We start from the raw sequence: 21854 nt of genomic DNA, 5'->3' as shown, positions 1-21854 counted from the left end.
TGTCATGAGTTTTAGTATTCGAAAAGTTGTTGGGATACTAGCTGTGAGTGATGACAATAAGAAGGTGAAGATATCTCACCTGAGCTTCTGGGGAAAGCGTAAGGATATTCTGTGTGATGTGGCTGATGTAGTTCCTTTAGCTGATATGTCAGAGAGTCCGACTCATATATATGTTAAATTCAAGAGATACTCCACCAACACGGAGCTGAATTTGTTCCTCCGCCATGGCCATATAACAGACATTAGCAAGTTACAAGGTATATTAGGATCCTTGAAATAAAGTTTGTTTTAGCCCTAAACAATGTTGTGTAGCTTCCTTGTGGTAAGGCTGAAAACTTGATGAAATGCACAGAGCACTTTTATATTGAGCTCAATTATATGCTTTGTCCTGTAGGGATATGTATGAGTCAGCATACTCTTGTCATCCAAACAGATGGTCAACAAACTGTTACTGATTGACACTTTCACTTTATCAGGAGTTGAAGTCGCAGGAAAATATTTGTTGTAAGAACTGATTTCGGAAAGAAAAGACTATTACTGTTTTCAATAGATGGATCAGAATTCACATAATTTTTCTGTTTAATGTTATTTTGAGATTTGTATTGCTCAGAGACATCCCACAACATAGATTCAGGTCAACATAGAGAGGGTTATCCCCCGCAACGCGTTTTGCATTTACTAATAAAATGCACTCTTATTGTCCATCCGTCCATGCACATTTATCTTTTCAGGAGCAGAACTTTTGAAACCGTTCAATATTTCTTCACCAAACGTGGCACATAGTAGATGTATCTGGTGGTGTACTGGTGCCCTATGGTTGTTTTACAATTCTGTATCAAATATTTTTTTTTGTATTTCTATGGCAACAATTTCGACTTTCAATATTTCTTCACCAAACTTAGCACATGGATAGTTCTAGTGGTGTGCTGATGCCTTGTGATAGTTTATGAATTCTGAATGAAATATTATTTTGTGTTTCAGTGGTAACAAGTTTGAATTCGATAGCATTCGGTGGTAGTACTCTTTTTCCGGTGGTGGTCCTTTCTGGAGCAGAACTTCAAAAACTGTTAATGATCTCCTTCCACTTTGCCATACACACACCAAAACATTTGACATAATTATAACTAGTGGACATATTCATGAAGAGTATTTTGCCATTGCGGGGGATATTGATGACTTTTGTCAAACTTGCCCTTAAGACCACTGATGACAGTTTGCTTAAGGCTGGGTTTTAGTGAATATACATGCATCAAAAATTATGGTGAAAAGGTTGTGTACAGACCCATTTTTTGTGGTCACCTTTTCACATGAAGTTTTTATGAGTGTTTCCTTTGACTTAATATTATTTCGGGGCGACATTAGTTATACAGTAGTATTTGATCCATCTATGAACTTTGACCTTTATGTACCAGCATTTCAAGTGTTGAAACTATGAGGCAAATGGTGAGACACTTTGTGCATACTCTGACTTATATATCTTACATCATCTTCATTTGAGTTAACTAAATACATGTTACCTTTACACTAGTTATGTCCTGACCAAGCCCCCACAAAAACCCAAGCAAGGCTTTTGAGCAGGATCTGGTTGAAAGCAATTAACATGTGCTGGCTCACTGAGGGGTACCCGTAGCTCAAAGTGTTACTGGGTATGACCATATAATCAGTCTCTTTGAATTTGATTGATGCCTTTCAAAAACTATGTCTAAATCTATATAAAAAATGACAATTATTCAGTGACATTAGATCCTTTCATTTTGAATCATTAAAATAGTCCAAATAGGTATCAGTTATTCTTGAGGAATACATTATATATAATTCATAGACATTATTTATGCATATCACTAATACTATAAACGTTCCACAAGTCCATCTAGTACAGAGAGAACAGTCTCTTGATGAAACTGAATACACTGGAGCAGCATGCTGTCTCAAATGACTGTGGCTGACTTGGTTCTTTCAGGTGACTCATGTCAATCACGAGAGAGGATTCTGTTTTTACAGGCTGAACTGTAAATGGTGATATGGTATCTCCCAAGTCTATCTCCGGGATGTCCTGCTTCAAGTTCATTGAGGAATGTACTGCACATGGTTTTGTTGGATCTCCCAAGTCTATCTCAAGGATGTTCTGCTCAAAATTCTTGGAGGAACCACATAGTGATGGGAGGGCAGGGTCAGGGAGAGGGTTATGGGTGATGGGTCGGGAATCAACTTCAGCAGTTGAAAGCTTAAAGAAAGAAGAGTTTAGATATTTCTTTCAGTGTGGGTAAAGCAGACAGAGGTAAAATACATTCAGGAATGAACTGGTTCCTACCATATGAAATGACTTCTTTAATCAGTAAATATCCAGAAAATCAGTAAATGTCCAGAAAAAAGGCTGGATATTAAAATTACCTACATCTGCAGCTCAGCCCGATAATTTTAATACATGTACCTCCGTTTGGTGGCTCTACACTCTCACATTAGTCAATCAGCTAAGCTGTCATTACAAATGAGCTTGCAAGTGTCAACAAAGGTTGTGGTTGCAACGCTTTGTTCGCAGTGCGTCATAGATGGGGGAAATCACACAGACAAATTGACATTTCCAAAACTTTAACAAAATATGCAAGAATTCCTCATACCTCTTTCAGAGTACTCTGCATCTTTTGTTTTGCCAAGTTTAATCAGTTAGATCACATAAAAAGTGAAAATGACTTATGACTGGCATGCCTCATCGGGTCGAGCTATGGATGCATCCAGGGTATAGTGGAGATTTATCAGAATATATAAACTGGAGATACCAAGGAGGGTCATGATAATGATTTTTAGATCTTTTGAATGAAATGTCCAAATGAAAATGGTTCCCTACCAAACTGCACAACAAATTCATTGGAAAGAAATACAGAATATATACATTTAAAAACCTGCCGGTGTTATAGAGTGTATAGGGTATAATCCAAGTGATTACACCAACAAACAAGGAAAGCTCCTTTCATGACCTACTGGGTGCGGGACAGGATGGTGGGAGACGGAGGCAGCAATGTTAGGTCGCTGAGACTTTGTCAGCTCTTCCCGAGCTGCCAAGGAAAAGAGTACATGGAGAAGTGGTAGTAAACATTATGGCTAGCTTATTAAATTATTATTGATATTTATTCCCGGGTTCTTCTCGTGCCAGACACAAAACAAACGGAAATACAGATCAAATAAATTATATAAGAATCAAACAGATTATTCCATGAAACTGGAAAACAACTGAAAACAGAGATTTATTTTCAAAGTATGAATGTAGTTTCTGACACGATTTGTAAGGGAAGATACCAAGAATTTGCCCATGTAAAATCACAATACCCACAGGTACGTCTGATTAACGGGCATAAGCCCGATAAATTTCAAAACATACCCCCCAAAAAACATAAGAACACTTAGATATGGTACCCTGGTGAAAAACGCTTGCCACACTTGTGAACATGGTCCTGCACTTGCGAGAAGTGTACAACAAATCGAAAAATCTACACTTGAAGTTTGCAACAGTGATGCTAAACAACAATGGCGTCGTTTACAGACGGATCACCATGGTGACGGTCTCGCGAGACCCCCAACGTTGTCTCGAACTGGTAGTCTGTGTTTGATTAACCGGTTCTTGTGCGTTGAACGTTGTCCAGTCTTCCTTACATCACACCAGATGCATTCTCTTCCCACAGAGGTCACTCCTGTCTTATCTTCCTATGTTACTTAGGAAGATATGACAGGAGATACCTCTGTGGGAAGAGAATGACTCCGCTGGTTCCCGGCACCTTTTGTCGAAGTTTTGAGCGTGCTTACATTTGGGGCCCCATCTTACACATCGCAGTAACTCGATCTCGGTCTTCTTGGGTCAGTATAGTCAAGTACGGAGTGTGGAGTGCTGATAACGATTGTCTTTGACATAACCAAGTGTCATAATTCTGGAATACAACCTTCAACAAATCACATTAGCCTGAAAAAAAACCTACAAACATTCGTGACTAACTTCCTTTATTAACTGAAGTTGAATGTGACGCTTGAGTATTGTGTTCCATGGGGCGTGATGCTGGAAGCTTTAGTTACAGTTTTTGGCCAACCAGAAATTCTGATCTGAAACAGATCATCAGGAAGAGCTCATGGTGATGCCTACTTCTTATCGAAATGTTTTACCGCCAAGTTTCACAAATACGTTATCAATGAGAAAGTCCAGCATTTTACATGTATTTTTTCTCGGTAAACTCCAAATGACCTTTGCTTTAGTTGGAGAAAAAGATATCTAGGTATGGCTTTCTTCACGTTTCTTTACAAAAGCTCAATGAATCAAGGAATGTTTTTTCCCCCGAGTTTGTTATGTGGGCTAGAGGAACACATTGTTAAAAAATCAAATGTGTTGGCAGAACAGAACTCGGTCCGTGTCTGAGGTTCTAAAATGTAAGCAAACCCTTTGAGGTTTTGAGAATCATGCACGTGGTACTATTAATTCCGCTTGTCTCGAAAATACTCTATGAATATCCAAAAAGCCCTTACTTGATGGTATCAATAATATAATGGTTAATCTGAGACAGGGATTTGGTGGTACATTGTCAGGAACAAGCAAACACTGTCTTTGTGTAGATTTTATGTAGTTTAGGAATGAAATGCATGGGTATCTCCGGATGCATTAGGACACCTGGACCGAGGTGCAACGAATGCACATCTCACGTGATTTTGTTTCATGACCAGCATGTCATTGTTATCAAATTAGTCATTTATATGGCGCATGTTTCCAGTCTTTGAAGGTCTGCTCTATATGGCGCTTACAGGAGCTCTGACAAAGTTTTCATTTCGAACAAGCGAGTCTTCAAATTGGGATTAAAGTTGCTGAATGTCTGAAAATCGCTGGGGTTGTTTGGGATTAAATTCCATAGGCCGGAACCAGTCGTGGAAAAGTTACTGTCCCACAAAGAGCTGGTGCGCGTTTTCTCATGGTCAAACGCCTTTCTGAACACTGCTTCACTGTTCCTGAACTTCAACATTCTATTTCATCAATGCAGCACACTCTGCACGAATGTATCACTGGTACATGTTTTTGATTTGTAAGTCTATTGTTGTTCAAAAACATTTTATTTCATTGTTAATCGTTTGTACATGTTTCACATTTCAATTGCATCATTCGATAATTTCAAATTTCAATAAATGTAATGAGACTACTAATTTGTTTTGTGAGAATACAATCGTATGCAAATTGTTACCAAGTTCCGAACGTTAACTGAGCATCAAAACAGAACCGGCTAACAAGGAAGACCGACAACAGTTTATTAATGGTTCACTTCTGTGCAGACATGGAAGTAACATCACATATATATTTAATATTCGCACAGTACCATTCTTAAGAATGACTGACAAGTTGTCAGAAAATACAACAGTAGAATACAAAACAATTACACATCCACTTAAAAACTACTTTCTACAATATATTAAATAGATTTCCAGTTTATAACAGTCATTCGTACACACATTTTATACAGTGTCTCGCACAAAGATTTATCAAGATTATTTGGAACTTTTAACAAATAACCTAAACCAATGTCAGGAAATCTCTTTCTTGTCCTTCCTTTCCAACTTCTGCCGATTCCTAAAATGGACAATCACAGATTTCTCTTTATCGATCTCTTATTTGAACACCATTAAAGAGACCCACTACACACTGCTGACTGAGCGAAGTCATCTGCGGGTATGGTCAGCTCCCTTAAATACTTTCACCAATGCTTTTAAGAATATATGACAAATCATTGCTAAGCAAGTTAAACAAGAAAGGGAATAACAAACATCCCCGTTTTAAACATCGGTTAACGTCGAAACAGGAAGCCAGAAAGCCATCCATCCGCACACTAGGTGTGAAAACTGCCCGGTGAGGGTGTGGTTTGAGGTTATGGAAATGGTGAGCATGATCAGTGTATGCATTTTGTAGACTGGTATACGTCTATTTCTCCGTGTTCCTTGTTAAACTGGTCACCATGCATTAATGTACTCGGCATTAAATATAGCAATATCTAGGTGCGGGATTGTGGCTCTGTCTATGTGTAAGCGTCTCTTACTGACTCTGACTGACCCGGTCTGACTAGCTCAATGTTCTGCCCGACTTCTGTCCAGATGGTTCTTCAGCATAACGACGTGCGTGCAAATATAAATTGACGGCCCCCGCGTCAGTTCTGGTTTAAGTATAACAGTGTCAAAATTAGTGAATTATACTTCTAGTTTTCAAATAAATTCGAAAATACTCTACAATGAATATTTGACTCTATATTACTTATGACTTTATATAACTATTAGCGCTGTGGCAGTTTGCATCATATCACTTATCGTCTCAGGATGTAAGCTGCAACAACTGGTCAAACAATGCCATAAGCAAATTTAAATGTTAGGTCACTTTGTTTCCTAATCAAAAGAAAGGTTTTTGTCAATGTAGATGGTTCTAATTGACCAAGTCAAATTTAATCTATCAAAGCAACCAGGAACCATCACAAACTGACATTCCAAAGGCATTCATAACGTTTGATTGTTAAACTTCCATTACTTTGGCATTCAGCGTTAGCATAAGATATCCAACACTTGCGTAACAAAACCAGCTTGTGATATATCCCATGATCGAAATTGCTAAGTGAACATGCGCGTAGGGATGTGAAAGAAAAAGGCCTTGCGACGACAGTGTCGACTCTCACGCGCGGTGGTCGGGATAATTGTGTAGCAATACGTTAATGCGATAATAGAGGCGATTTTTCACCTTCAACCAGATGGTATGGAGCGTACGACTGACTACGAGGTCACGCCCAATTAACCTTCGAGGTCGATGAGCAAATGAGAGCACGCACTTGACCACAACCAGACCTTTCTGTCTACAGCTCCCTGTGCAGTAAGACGTATTCATCACTAGTTTCTTGTCATGACAACCGTCTACTAGAGAACCATGGCTTCAAGCAAGATGTGCGATGCTGCTGCAGTTTTGTACTGCTGGAAATGTCCCCAGAAGTCGGACCAGGTATTCGAGAACTGCCCGAAGGCTGAGTGCGGGAATAGATGTGGGGAGACGGGACACTGGGGAAAATACTTTCCCATGCCCTGCCCCGTATGTAACAAGAGAGGACATTACAGGAGGACATGCCCTTCCCTGACATCTTCCATGTCGTCACCACCACCTCCCACTACGCCGACTGCTCCTACTTATGGGAGCTGTAAATGCGGGGATTCCAGTCACTGGTCCCAAAACTGTCCATCGGTACAAAAGTCTCAAAAACAGAATGCAGGAACAATGAAGCGAGCTAAATGTATGTACTGTGCAGACAGCCCACTCAAAAGTCTTTGAACATGACAGAAGGATCTAAAACGTGATAACGACCATCATGAACCATAAGGATGTAGGCAGCAAAAGGTTGATTGAACATTTTATGTAGTTTACGGGCGGTAAAGGAGATTCGCAGAGTGTGGGGAAGAGCGAGTGTGGTTTTTGTCAGAAGATTAGTGACTGTGAAGGCAGGCCAGTCAACAGTAAGAGTAGGAAAGAAGTACCCTGTGATGCGGAAATGTTCTACAGTGAAAGGAGGCTGAACATTCCAATATGAAGGGCAGAGGCTGAGAGACAGAATGGGAGCTGTAACACAATGCGGGCCAGTGGTGAGTTCGAGAACTAAGCCATTGTGATGCCGAGGACTGCGTTGATAGATGAGAAGGAGAAGAACGGATACAACAGCAAGTGTGATTATCCCAAGAAGAATTGAGACATGATAATCAGCAAGATCAGAAATCATAAAGCTAGGACTATTAGTTGTTGGTGAATTATGTTAGTGCTGGAGGCTGTATTGCTTTAGCAGGAGCAACACGAGTAACAAGTAATAGGGCAGCCGAAAGGGCAGGCACTTTGAAAAACATCCAAATAAATAAAATAATGGACAAAACTGAAGTAACTGAAGCAGTGATGGCGATAATAGCATTAATATCAGGCCAAGAGCTTGGTAAGGTGATTTGACCATCAAGCAAAGGTTCTGCAAGGGACTGAAATATAGTTTCCGTCTTTCGTGCACTTTCAGCAACACGCTTAAGGCTGAGGTGAGATTTTTCATCATTGGCCATAACATCAGAAATTTCACGGGAATAAATATTAAACTTTGGAATAGTGAAATAAACTGCCTTTTTGAAAGTCGTGTCACCTGCTATACTGGAGAGGGTAGAATCATCAAAGAAGTGCTGATGCAGAGCCAGATTGACAGGGTGAAGATGCGTGATTTGATTGTGTGAATCACGGCATGAACCAAAGGGTGCAGGATAAAATAGATCTTCTGTAGATAAAGAACAGTAACAGGGGGTGACAATGAGACAGAACGTACATCCCGCAATCACACGATAAGTAGAAGGACAGTGGAGGGTTAGGAAAGGTATTCTATACACAAGAGCCTTTGAGGTATCAACAGAGATAAGCTGAGGTGGCTGAGGTTTGGTGATATAACGAAAATTGCAAAGGGATTTGATCAAACTTTTACTATTTTGAAAGAGTGCCAGGCTACATGATGGTTTGGTAGATGACACCAAAGCAGTTCGAAATGGACAATGCATGACAAATTCGTCACCTGAACAAGACGCTACTATAGAACTGTCGAGGCTGAGGAAATGTCTCGAATCAGATGATATAGCGAAATAAGGTAGTATATCAAGGAGTTGAGTTGAGTGGGATGATGTCTTGTTCACAGGCACTGGGAGAGAAATGATGCTATACATTTGGAAAGGTTGAGTCAACGATGACAGAGGGAATTTAACAGAAATGTACACATGGGACCTAGTACGGGCAAAGATGAATTTAGCTAGGGAATAGTAATATGTAGGGTTGGTTTGGAGCAATCGAAAATTGGGATATTTATTCGATAAAATTGAGGACAGATGATGGATAGTCTGTTCCAAAATATGTGGGGAAATGAGAAGTGGAGACAGCTTATTTTTCACTATGTCTAAAATGCCTAATTTGAGCTCTTCAAGTTGATGCTCTACCGTATTGGCTTTTTGAATTTGGTCTATCAACAGAGAGGTAAGGGAAGTAAAGGTAGACTGAATATTTCTCGCATTATTCTGTGGCTGTGAACGTTAAGGCATCATATTTAGCCTTAACACCTTTCAGTGCATTTTTAAACCGAGAATCTACAAGTTTCATAAAAGAGGAGAGGTGGGCGGAGTGTTGTTGTAGTACATTTGAGAGGTTAATGTCATGTTTAGTAAGAGCATTGATATGTTTGGCCACCAGATTGACGTCATCAGTTGTGGCTGTGCCAAATAGTGTTTTTGAGAGTGATCCTACAAAACTAAGGACTGCCCGCTTGGAACGACTGGATGATGGAATTTTGGATTCTGTTATCAATTTAATAATTTGATACCTAGTATCATTCATTTTGGCAACACATTGAGTGTTGATAACATTACGATGCATTTGTATTTGATGTAGGAAAGCGCGTGTGCCATTGCCATGATGGCATCCGCTCATAGTAGGTATGCTGGGAATGTAGGGAAGCTTAACCTCATTGGTGTGTATCCAATATTCTGTTGAGAAGTGGGCTTGGACTGTGGGCTGAAAAACTACTCCATAGTACGATATATCTACTAGTATACCCAACGCTTCTTAGTCTTTTTCCTACGCTTTTTCCTGTTCAGGGTGGATCTGACAACCGAGCGAGCGAGCGAGCGAGTTTAGTTTTACTTCACACTTAGCAATATTCCAGCTATATGGCGGCGGTCTGTAAATAATCGAGTCTGGACCAGACAATCCAGTGATCAACAACATGAGCATCAATCTGCGCAATTGGGAACCGATGACATGTGTCAACCAAGTCAGCTAGTCCGACCACCCAATCCCGTTAGTCGCCTCTTACGACAAGCATAGTCACCTTTTATGGCAAGCATGGGTTGCTGAAGGCCTATTCTACCCCGTGACCTTCACGGGTGGCATTCTCTGCTTTAGCCGACGTCTTTGCTTACGCGTTGTGAGAATGAACCACTCAGACAACGCGTAAGCAAAGACGTCGGCTAAAGCAGAGAATGGGTTCATTCTCACTTATCCACCACCCTTTAGTTTTGACAAGGGATTAGATGGGATTAGTTGACACGGGTTAGTGATTACACTGCTCACTCTGAAATTTGGTCCTGGTGGGTGACACTAATTAGCTGATTTGCCCTGTTACAGTGAACAGTGTTCATGAACTTTAATTAAATTGTGTCGATTATGCTATTTGTGTTTTTTTAATTCAGTGAACACTTTTCACTATTACACGATTATAAAATGGTACATGAGGTTCTTTAAGGTCAGTCACGATGGCTAACCAACAGGTTAATGTCCAGTTTATTCCTAATGGTAGAGGTGGTCAGTACTTAGTGTTCCAAAATCACAAGTTTGTAGTTAAAAGAAGACGAGGAACATCTGTCCATTGGAACTGCGCCCAGAAGAACTGCCATGCCACGGTTAACACCAAAAGATAATATTCTCACGTCCTACAGAGACCAGCATAACCATGCATCTGTGGAGAATAGAATCGCTGTAGATTTTTTCTTGTCCAATCTTAAGGACCTTGTCCGAAAAGATTCCAAACCAATTCCATCTCTTTATCAGGAGGAGTTATCAGGTAAATATACTGAACATCATGGAAAACGCACCACCTGTAAATTTTGAAATAAGGCAATAGAATCTTTTGGAAATGGAAAATTAATGGTGGGAATTTTGATAATAACACACTAGATCGTATATAACGCTCTACAGTAAAAAACGGATCGTTCGAACACATCATCGAACACATCACATGAAAACAACAAAATTCATGCACATCACACACGAAGGGCACAAATTGCATGCAGAAAGCATGCTGTTCAGGGGTATAAATGACCTTCGGCACAAAACCGTTCTCATTTTCGCAGTACTTTCGTAAGTAAAGTTTTTTCGCCATGCCAAGATTGTCACCAGAGGAACGAGAACAGGCCTTGGGTATGTTGCAGGTCGGCGCTTCAAGCAGAAACATTGCACGACGATTTGGGTGTCATCATTCGACCATTCTGAGGCTTGCTAACAGATACCAACAAACAGGAACCAGCAGGGACCGGCAACGCCCAGGTCAGGCACGTGTTACCACCCCTCGTCAAGATCGAGACATTGTACGGCGCCATATTCGGGATCGAACCTTGCCCGCTGCCAGAACCGCCAACGCTGTCCAGGGTCGACGTGGTTTGATCAGCGCTTCCACCGTCCGACGCCGTCTCCGTGCGGCAGGGTTACGTTGTCGACGCCCTTACGTTGGACCCATCCTGACTGACAGGCATCGCCGTGAACGCCGACAATGGGCTGAACAGCATCGTGTGTGGTTGTTACGACGTTGGCATTCGCGACTGACGAGAACCTGCGACTTCTCTCCGAAGCAGATGTGTACTACTGTGACGGAACATTTGACAAGTGCCCTGGTGTGTTCACCCAGCTTTACACCATTCATGCATTTGTGCAAAATAAGATGTGCCCTTTGGTGTATGGTCTGCTCCCAGATAAAAAGCAGTCGACATTTGAACGTTTCTTTGAAAATGTGAAGAATGTAGCGGCCTCTAAGAACATTGTATTGGATCCAGTGAGTGTGTTCACTGATTTTGAGTCAGCTGCTCAAAACGCCATCAAGATGACTTTTCAAAATGCCATATTAAAGGGTTGCTACTTTCACTTTAGCCAGAGTGTTTGGAGAAAAGTTCAGAGGCTTGGAATGGTAACTGAATATAAGGACAACCCGGACATAGGTCGTCTTGCAAGACGAGCGATTGCTTTGCCCCAAGTACCAGTGGACTGTGTGAGTGTGTGGTGGCAGGCCCTGGAAGATGCACCTCCTGGGGTGAGATTTTTCATCATTGGCCATAACATCAGAAATTTCACGGGAATAAATATTTAACTTTGGAATAGTGAAATAAACTGCCTTTTTGAAAGTCGTGTCACCTGCTATACTGGAGAGGGTAGAATCATCAAAGAAGTGCTGATGCAGAGCCAGATTGACAGGGTGAAGATGCGTGATTTGATTGTGTGAATCACGGCATGAACCAAAGGGTGCAGGATAAAATAGATCTTCTGTAGATAAAGAACAGTAACAGGGGGTGACAATGAGACAGAACGTACATCCCGCAATCACACGATAAGTAGAAGGACAGTGGAGGGTTAGGAAAGGTATTCTATACACAAGAGCCTTTGAGGTATCAACAGAGATAAGCTGAGGTGGCTGAGGTTTGGTGATATAACGAAAATTGCAAAGGGATTTGATCAAACTTTTACTATTTTGAAAGAGTGCCAGGCTACATGATGGTTTGGTAGATGACACCAAAGCAGTTCGAAATGGACAATGCATGACAAATTCGTCACCTGAACAAGACGCTACTATAGAACTGTCGAGGCTGAGGAAATGTCTCGAATCAGATGATATAGCGAAATAAGGTAGTATATCAAGGAGTTGAGTTGAGTGGGATGATGTCTTGTTCACAGGCACTGGGAGAGAAATGATGCTATACATTTGGAAAGGTTGAGTCAACGATGACAGAGGGAATTTAACAGAAATGTACACATGGGACCTAGTACGGGCAAAGATGAATTTAGCTAGGGAATAGTAATATGTAGGGTTGGTTTGGAGCAATCGAAAATTGGGATATTTATTCGATAAAATTGAGGACAGATGATGGATAGTCTGTTCCAAAATATGTGGGGAAATGAGAAGTGGAGACAGCTTATTTTTCACTATGTCTAAAATGCCTAATTTGAGCTCTTCAAGTTGATGCTCTACCGTATTGGCTTTTTGAATTTGGTCTATCAACAGAGAGGTAAGGGAAGTAAAGGTAGACTGAATATTTCTCGCATTATTCTGTGGCTGTGAACGTTAAGGCATCATATTTAGCCTTAACACCTTTCAGTGCATTTTTAAACCGAGAATCTACAAGTTTCATAAAAGAGGAGAGGTGGGCGGAGTGTTGTTGTAGTACATTTGAGAGGTTAATGTCATGTTTAGTAAGAGCATTGATATGTTTGGCCACCAGATTGACGTCATCAGTTGTGGCTGTGCCAAATAGTGTTTTTGAGAGTGATCCTACAAAACTAAGGACTGCCCGCTTGGAACGACTGGATGATGGAATTTTGGATTCTGTTATCAATTTAATAATTTGATACCTAGTATCATTCATTTTGGCAACACATTGAGTGTTGATAACATTACGATGCATTTGTATTTGATGTAGGAAAGCGCGTGTGCCATTATTTTTCACTATGTCTAAAATGCCTAATTTGAGCTCTTCAAGTTGATGCTCTACCGTATTGGCTTTTTGAATTTGGTCTATCAACAGAGAGGTAAGGGAAGTAAAGGTAGACTGAATATTTCTCGCATTATTCTGTGGCTGTGAACGTTAGTTATTGATTACACTGCTCACTCTGAAATTTGGTCCTGATGGGTGACACTAATTAGCTGATTTGCCCTGTTACAGTGAACAGTGTTCATGAACTTTAATTAAATTGTGTCGATTATGCTATTTGTGTTTTTTTAATTCAGTGAACACTTTTCACTATTACACGATTATAAAATGGTACATGAGGTTCTTTAAGGTCAGTCACGATGGCTAACCAACAGGTTAATGTCCAGTTTATTCCTAATGGTAGAGGTGGTCAGTACTTAGTGTTCCAAAATCACAAGTTTGTAGTTAAAAGAAGACGAGGAACATCTGTCCATTGGAACTGCGCCCAGAAGAACTGCCATGCCACGGTTAACACCAAAAGATAATATTCTCACGTCCTACAGAGACCAGCATAACCATGCATCTGTGGAGAATAGAATCGCTGTAGATTTTTTCTTGTCCAATCTTAAGGACCTTGTCCGAAAAGATTCCAAACCAATTCCACCCGCAGCAGCTTTGGCTCCCTCACTCAGTAGTCGACAGAGGCATCGCTTTTCTACCTATAGCGCCTAAAACATTACCGAGACCAGCACCACCCTGACCATAATGTCTGCCCACGTACACTGGTATGTGACTGCTGCTATGGCTACCATACATTCCTTACAATCGTGGTTATCCCTCGCTTTTAAAATGGAGTATCACCACTGACCGACCGCTGGCAAATGACATGGGTCGCCCTAGATCGTCTCTTATAAGAATAGTCACAGAACGTATCTCGTCAAATTTTAAAGACAGGTAATGAATAGGATTCTTTTCACTCACGTATACTACGTCTTTCAACATTTTCCTCTTGACGGGTATCAATGTCAACAGAGGCGCCAAGGCGTGACCGACTATCTGGTCGTCTATAATGTCGGTATACACGTATATATTGTGGAAAAGCTGTTCTTGGGAGAAATTGGAACAAGTGTCGGCTACGGGAGTCGTTCTGGGGTCGAGTACGCATACACGTGTATCGTCTACTGTTTGGGGCACTACGGTCGTGAAACTCAACATTGAAGTCATGTAAGGTGACACGTCAAATCGGGGTCCGCATTTACCTATAACACGTCTCACCTCTTCATCGACACCCTCGAAATCGCCATCCACAAACCCCGAGGACTTGTACACAAAATCGTCTCGGGAGTTCATATATTCACAAGTCTCTTCAGGCGTTATCAATTCTACATCTATTTCTACACCACCCCCTGCATTACTATGTTCATGATATTCTTCGCGCCATGCGTGCAGCCGCGTGTTGATGGAACTATTTATGGTATCTAACAGTCTCAGCACCGTATAATTCCTTTGCGGTAGCAGTATCTATCTCAGGAATTTGGTTTCTAAGCCCAATCTCTCCTTTCTCACTACACCCTTCTTATACACTCTCTCACGCACGGGGACAGTCATAAACGCGCTGAAAGTATTGTGAGGAGCGGGTAAATTGTGCCATGTCACAGGTATCTGTACGGTGCTAACGCCCACCCTCCAGGTATTCTTGCTGTTTACTTTCAGGGGGTATGGTAAATCTACGGTATACATGTGCTGTACATTGTCGGGTAGACTTTCGGGACTGGCATCGCTAGGTAGGGTAAGGTGAAAATCTGTCGCTTTCGTTGTACCATTATTCATCATGCGCGGTGCTGTTCTTCCACACGCTGACGTTCAGTGACAGGAACAGCCGGGGGTAGTGGCGGCTTTTTAAAAGACTGGGAGGGGTGTGGACCGCTCGCGTAGACAAAGATATTTTCAGTAACTCAAACAATGGTTCTTCTACTTTTTTTATATCCTCGGCCAGATCGGTCGGTGTGGTACCTTTCAGCGACAGGTAGCATACGATCAACACGCATAGAAGGACGGTATGCACTGGTAGCTTCCTCACGCACGTCAACCCCTTTTCGAGGAATTCCCTACCACGTGACTTTCTGGTAGCCATTGATCGAATTCTTTGCTCGGGTATCCCTTCCATCGAACTAGTATTTCTCTTTTACCCGTAGCCTTATTGACCCTTCTCTTCAATACTTTATCTGCCTCATACGCCTCCGGCTCTGACACGACTTGTAACTTGTCCCGGTAAATTGTTCCTTTTATAGCATTTCTATTGCAGTCGTGTATTTTATAGGCTGCCCGAGTCCTATGCTTAATTTTGCTGACCACGTAAAATATTTCCCTGGTCCAGTTGGCCTCGTAACCTTTATCGAAATTCCCCTTACTCGTCGAAATTCTGACTGGTGTATCCGGTAATAAGTATTTCTTGCGTTTTAAGGAATTTAGCGTTTTGTAAGGGGGTTGCTTTGACAGTATTTGCTGCCTGCGTGTGGTTCCATACTGCTATCTCGTCAAAAATATTTATCACGTCGCTAGGCTTATGTCCAATGGAAGTGCGGTATGCGTTATTGTAGGCTTTCAATATTTTAGGCAATACCCCGACATACCGAGGTATTCTTTTCAAACCCTCGGTCACAGTTTTAGCTCTTTTATCCTTGAGCGGTTCGGTATAAGCGTATCTACTAAACGCATCTATGACGCATAATATAAATTTGTAACCATCGTTGACTTTACTAATACGCACGTCCGACAAATCAGCCTGCCACAACTGGTCCTTTCTACATATGGTAGCCGAATAGGGTGTTCTAGGAAATCGCTTGGTGGGGCGGGGTCTATGTAGACTGTAAGCGGATTGTCGCTTTAACCAGACATTTACCTGGGCAGGGGTAGGCTTGATTGAACCCTTTCGTTCCCTTGCCTCTGATAATTTTCTTAAGAGACCGACCCGTGAATCAAAGCCCCTCGACACGTCATAATACGTACGTTTTAACCATTTTAGCCAGTAAGGCTTAATAGCTTTTCCAACTTTTGTCGATAACTGCCGACCCTGAGTGTCGCCCTTTCTTTTCTTCTCTCCGACATTGTCCGAGCTCCAGCCTTCCTCATTACCTCGCTTCTTCTGTCGCGACCTCCTCGGAGTGTCACCCCCTCCATGTATAACCTGTTTTTTAATAGCGACGGTGTCCGCCCCAGAGTCCGCCATTCTCGACGACAGGAAAGCGGCTACTTCGTTGTATTTACTTCCACTACCCTTCTTCTTTCTCGTCAGCTCGTGTAATACGTCGCGCAAGCTCCCCGATCCCAGGGACAAACCCCTATAGCTCAAAGTTCCTTCGACCGACACCCCCAAGTCTGGATCGTTTTTAATAAAGTCGGCAATATCTTTAGCATCTCGCCTGTACGTTTTAGGTAAATCGGCCAAAACCTTAGAAAGCGTGACATCTAAACTTGGTGTTTTTAACTCTGACATAGCCACAGCTTTTGTCACACTAACACCGTTGTCGTCTACACTTCTGTTTAGCCCTTCCACACGTCGTGCCCTCGACTGTAAATCTAAAGCGTCCTCCAACAGAACATTATAGCGCAACATTTTCTCGTCGATTTTAACCGAAGACGTCCTATTCGGAACCACTCGTCGCCATTCGCAACACGTCTCATTTCGTCTAAATTGTCTCGCCTCTCTTTCGATAAAAGGGCGTTTCTTCTGAGAGGAGAGTATGTTGACCCCGACCATTCGTCGTCACAAGAATGTACGAGTCGGGAATAAGCTGCCTGAGGTAGTACGACCATCTTAGTAAAGGAAGACATCGTTTGGTTATTTGTAGCCAGTAATAGACCCTACCACGTTCGATATGGGGTTTGTAACGACTGAAGCTAAAAGGGGTAACAACAAGGGTAATATACCACCCCTTTGAGCCAATAGTTTCCTCTTACCAGTGTGCGATACTCTGTGTCTCTGGCATAAAGTATGAAGCGCCCTTATCTTACGATTTAACATGCGTCTTTGATCATCGGCCATGGGTAAATTGCCTGAATACACATTGACGGCTGTCTCGCTAAAAGCGTCTATGACCTCTTTTATGTAAGAATTAACGAGTCGGCATCGGGTCCCTACATACATATAATGTCTGCGTTGGCTTTAACCCTGTTGACCGGCTTGCCTTTGGCGGCACCTTTCCTCTTACAAGTCGGTGTTCTCTTCTGCACCAGAGCTGCCTAATTTACCATTAGAACGACGCATATTTCCCGATGAGTCTATACCTGTGTCAGAGAGGGAGTGTCGCTCTAACCGAGGGTATACATTAAAATGACGACTAAAACAAGCGATCTTCGTATTTATTACCTTTTATTTCCTTTTCAGAACAATCTTGGGTATTGGTATAGGAGGTATTATCTGACCTCTACAGTTGTTGTTGCGGTGCCGGGAGAGCTCCGCGGTACACATCGTTCTCGGCATCGTCGCTGTTACTACTGCTGGCGTCGTACATAGCGTCATCATCCATGCAACGCAGCGACGAGTCGCTGTCCCCAAACGAGGAACTCGTGGTGGTAGACGACGCTGTATCGTCTATGCTAGTACTAGAGCCGTCGCTGTAGTCATCGTGTGACATGGAAGAATAGTCGTCGTCATAACTGCTGCTACTACTATCCTGGTCCGAGTCGGTCGTGGTCCGAAACGCAGCTTCCCGCTGCCTGCTCAGCATTTCTTTCCCCGATACGCAACTCTGAGCGTTGTGGCAATCCATGGTACTCACTTTTGATTAGGACGGTACACGTCTATTTCACCGTATTCTCGGTGTGCTTCGGTGGGGGAGTAGGTGACGAGTAGAGTGTCGGGACTAATCAACACGACGTCTTTCAGTTCTACAGTCTTGTTGTGAAAGAGGTCGTAAAAATCTCGCTCGTTTGTGATGTACTGGCACTGGGTCTTGTCATTAGACTGACCAAACTTGCCCCAGTGACTGTTCATCATAAACTTGGCTATGGCGCGCATGCCCTTGTTTTTTTTAACATTAGCCGGGTTCGGGCGAACACCTTCCTTTTGGAAAACTCTCTCGACGAAACGCGCCTTTGTATCATCCGTTTTGCACTCCTCAGGATAACCGCTGGCTTCCTGTTTCAGCTTGTAGAAGTTGTCGACATATTCAGCAAACAACCCCGAGGTGCCGACTTCTCTGTCGTAAACCTCGAACCGAGAAAAGTTCCATGCGGAGTAAATACGTATGACCACATAGCCCAGTTCTCGAACCGCTTTCTGTACTTCAACGGTGGTGTACGTACCCACCCCCGATATCGTCGGTATGCTGACACTCGTTAATGGCATGCGTTTCGGCACATGTTCGACAGAGTGGGAAGTAAAGGAAAAACATGTCGTACAACCATGCCAGAAGCATCCCAGGAATTCGCACACTACCTTGCCAAGCGGATCGTACGCGTCTACCTTGAAGGTATGTCGCCTCTGCTCGATCGACGAAGTAGAATCGTTGACGATGCAGGTTAAGGAAAATTAGCGGTCTAGCCGTAAACCCGGTTTCGTTCAAGAGACGCTAGCCATTCGGCACATATTTTAGACTGTCGTGGCTGATTGTCCTCGTACCCCCCGGGGGGTATTATGGCTATTGTGTCAGGTATTTGCGTGTGAAGGTCAACATGCAGGCGTGAGGTAATGTGATGCATTCGTAAAAGGGGTTAACGTCGTTAAGTGAGTGATTGAGTTTAGTTTTACGCCGCACTCGGCAATATTACAGCTATATGGTGGTGGTCTGTAAATAATCGAGTCTGGACCAGACAATCCAGTGATCAGCAACATGAGCATCTATCTGCGCAATTGGGAACCGATGACATGTGCCAACCAAGTCAGCGAGCCTGACCACCCGATCCCATTAGTCGCCTCTTACGACAAGCTGAGTCGCCTCTTACGACAAGCTGAGTCGCCTTTTATGGCAAGCATGGGTTGCTGAAGGCCTATTCTATCCCGGGACCTTCACGGGGCTAACGTCGTTAAGGGACAAGAAGGCTTCTATGAATTTGGCGCAACCCCGTCTTAAGATGGACACATCTTGCTGACAATACTTTAAAAGCTCGACCTGCATGTTGAAAGGTGTCCTACGGTTTTCCTACTAATTTCGCGCGATCGTCCTTTGGCAGGCTACCCTGGACAGCTGTCTGATACGGGCCAGTCTTATTAAAAAGGTGTGGAAAATACCCCTTTTCACCGTCTTCCAAAGCGAAAGTATCAGAGAACTTCTTCAGAGTGGTAGGGATATAGTTGTGGGAGTCATGGAAAAGTTGGGAGTCTACCAATGGTCATATTCAAAATTTTACCTCCGGTCAAAGTAACTTGAGGTTTCTGAGTCAGATGTTGTAACAACGATTTCAAAATGAAATGGTTGTCGTAACCTTTATCATAGTGTGCCACGACCACTATGCTGTCGTTACAATCTTTCTCGTTCGTGGTAGAATCCTGACTGGTCGTGTCAACAGACTCACTCTCGGGCGGGGTGGGGGTATTCTCATCAGTATCTCGCATGTTTTTTTTTTCTGCGCGGGTTGAACGAGTCGCGAGAAAAACTGCCCTACGAGTGTTTCGGTATGGAGACCGTCTATGATTATTTCCCGCTTAAAATCATCAGGTAAGCATCAGGTACTGTGTAATTAGGTCCGGTTACATCAGCCCGCAATCCAAACATAGTATTCATATGCATACGAGACAATAGACAAGTGTTTGGGAAAGAAAAAGGCCTCGAGGCGACAGTGCCGACTCCCACGCGCGGTGGTGGGGATAATTGTGTAATTAGGTCCTATTACCAATACGTTAATGAGATAATAAAAGCGATTTTCACCTTCCACCTGACGGAATGGACCGCAGACGACGGTGACTACAATGAGGGCATGCCCAATTAACCTTCGAGGTCGATGAGTAAATAAGAGCAAACACTTGACCACAACCAGACCATTCTGTTTACAGCTCTCTGTGCAGTAAGATGTACTAGTTTCTTGCCACCACGACCACTTACCATAGAACCACCATGGCTTCAAGAAATATAAGTGATACAGTTTTGTACTGCTGGAAATGTCCCCAGAAGACTGACCAGTGTTTGAGAACTGCCTGCAAGCTGTGTGCGGGAACAGGTGTGGGGGGACGGGACACTGGGGCAAATACTGTCCCATGCCATGCACTGTGTGTAACAAAACAGGACATTGTAGGAGGACATGTCCTTCCCTGACATGTTCTATATCGACACCACCACCACCACCACCTCCCACTACCGTACGGGAGCTGTTATAAGTGCGGGGAGTCCAGTCACTGGTCCCCAAACTGCCCGTCGGTGGGCTGTTTCTAGTGTGGAGGGCCCGATCATTATGCCCGCGCCTGTACAATGACCACACCATCCACGAAGAAAAGGATGAAAACGGCGACTACTTCAGTAGATGTCTGGGAGGGTGAAGAAGATATAATACCCGTAGAGGTGTGTGCCACCTGCGTGGGTAGTAAGGAGAAGACCATCGACGCGAGCACACAGACACAACCTGCAGCGAAACAGATGACAGACGCCACCACCCAGACAGGATGTGGATCAAACTACGCGGACGCGGGCTGTCAGACCACGGGGCTAACAATGTGTAGCCTACGTTACAGGGATATAAGTGGACTGTCCCACGGCGGGCGTGGGCATCTGCAGCTCAGCTGCGAAGCTAGAAGGACCTCGGAGGAAAGCAGAAGGAAAGCACCAAGAAGGCAAGTCGCTGTGAGGTTCTCACAGGGACTGTTCCCGACCAGACATGGAAGGGAACACCTTCTTAGTGACCGCCCAGGTCCACAGCAGAAACCATGATGAAGCGAAGGAGAGGAAGGGAGTGGCCGTGTCCACTCCCAAAGAGAGGAAAAAGGGGATGGCCGTGTCCGTCCCCCATGGCGAGGCTAAGGGAGAGGCCGTGTCCGCTCCCTACGGGGTAACGAAGGGAGTGGCCGTGTCCACTCCCAAAGAGAGGAAGAGGGGGACGGCCGTGTCCGTCGCCCATGGTGAAGGATAGGTACCTTCTTTGCCAGCCATGGCATAAAACTCACCACCATTAAACCATTCGGGCGAGGATACCTAATTAAATTTCTAAACCAAACCGCCGCCACACTCGCCCGAACCAAATTTCCAAAAATCCACGGTGTCCAAATTTCATACCAAACCCCCCTCTGGGAAACTCAATCCCGTGGGACTATACTGTTCTCCCCTAAGGAGGACGATCTTCAATACTACCTTACCGAAGCAAACAAAATTTCTAACCAACCCAAAATCCTATCGGCATCACGCATCACGCGCACCGCTTCGCAGGGTAGTAAAATAAATACCAGGGTAGTTATTTTAACTTTCGGCACCCCAAACTTACCGTCCCACATTCACTTCGGCGCATACACCAGGTCAGTACAACAATGCGCAAAACGTTTAACACAATGCCTTAACTGCCTAAAATACAACCACACAACCTCTGAATGCACCGCTCCCAAACGCTGTACCACATGTGGAAGCGGACAGTGTAGTGGCGAGGACAGTCCCAACTGCACCTCCTACTGCATCTTCTGTCAATCCCATGGGCACACTTCAGCAAGC

The 21854-nt window shown here is 43.4% G+C and overlaps 1 protein-coding gene and 1 pseudogene across 1 annotated transcript; both read right to left on the bottom strand.

Moving 5' to 3' along the window:
- Positions 1-1870: 1870 nt before the first annotated feature.
- On the bottom strand, positions 1871-3445 carry LOC137283379 (uncharacterized). Its single transcript, XM_067814839.1, has 3 exons — positions 3412-3445; positions 2980-3053; positions 1871-2224 (listed from the first exon to the last, which is right to left on the bottom strand). Exons 1-3 carry the CDS (start codon positions 3443-3445, stop codon positions 1871-1873), a joined length of 462 nt encoding a protein of 153 aa, XP_067670940.1.
- Positions 3446-7307: 3862 nt separating this feature from the next.
- Positions 7308-9481, bottom strand: LOC137283844 (uncharacterized; annotated as a pseudogene).
- Between the last annotated feature and the right edge of the window lie 12373 nt (positions 9482-21854).

This window comes from Haliotis asinina, chromosome 5, assembly GCF_037392515.1.
Source record: "Haliotis asinina isolate JCU_RB_2024 chromosome 5, JCU_Hal_asi_v2, whole genome shotgun sequence".
In the NCBI taxonomy this organism is placed as follows: domain Eukaryota; kingdom Metazoa; phylum Mollusca; class Gastropoda; order Lepetellida; family Haliotidae; genus Haliotis; species Haliotis asinina.
The sequence above is the reverse complement of the archived record's forward strand: the minus strand, read 5'-3'. Positions and strand labels throughout refer to the sequence as shown.

Bases quoted from the DNA above. Each gene is read 5' to 3' on its own strand.
- LOC137283379 (XM_067814839.1), bottom strand. From the start codon at position 3,445: ATGTTCACAAGTGTGGCAAGCGTTTTTCACCAGG. The intron at 3,054-3,411 runs GTACCATATCTA...TTTCCTTGGCAG, and splicing joins GGCAAGCGTTTTTCACCAGG to CTCGGGAAGAGCTGACAAAG. The intron at 2,225-2,979 runs GTAGGTCATGAA...TCTTTCTTTAAG, and splicing joins ACCATCCTGTCCCGCACCCA to CTTTCAACTGCTGAAGTTGA.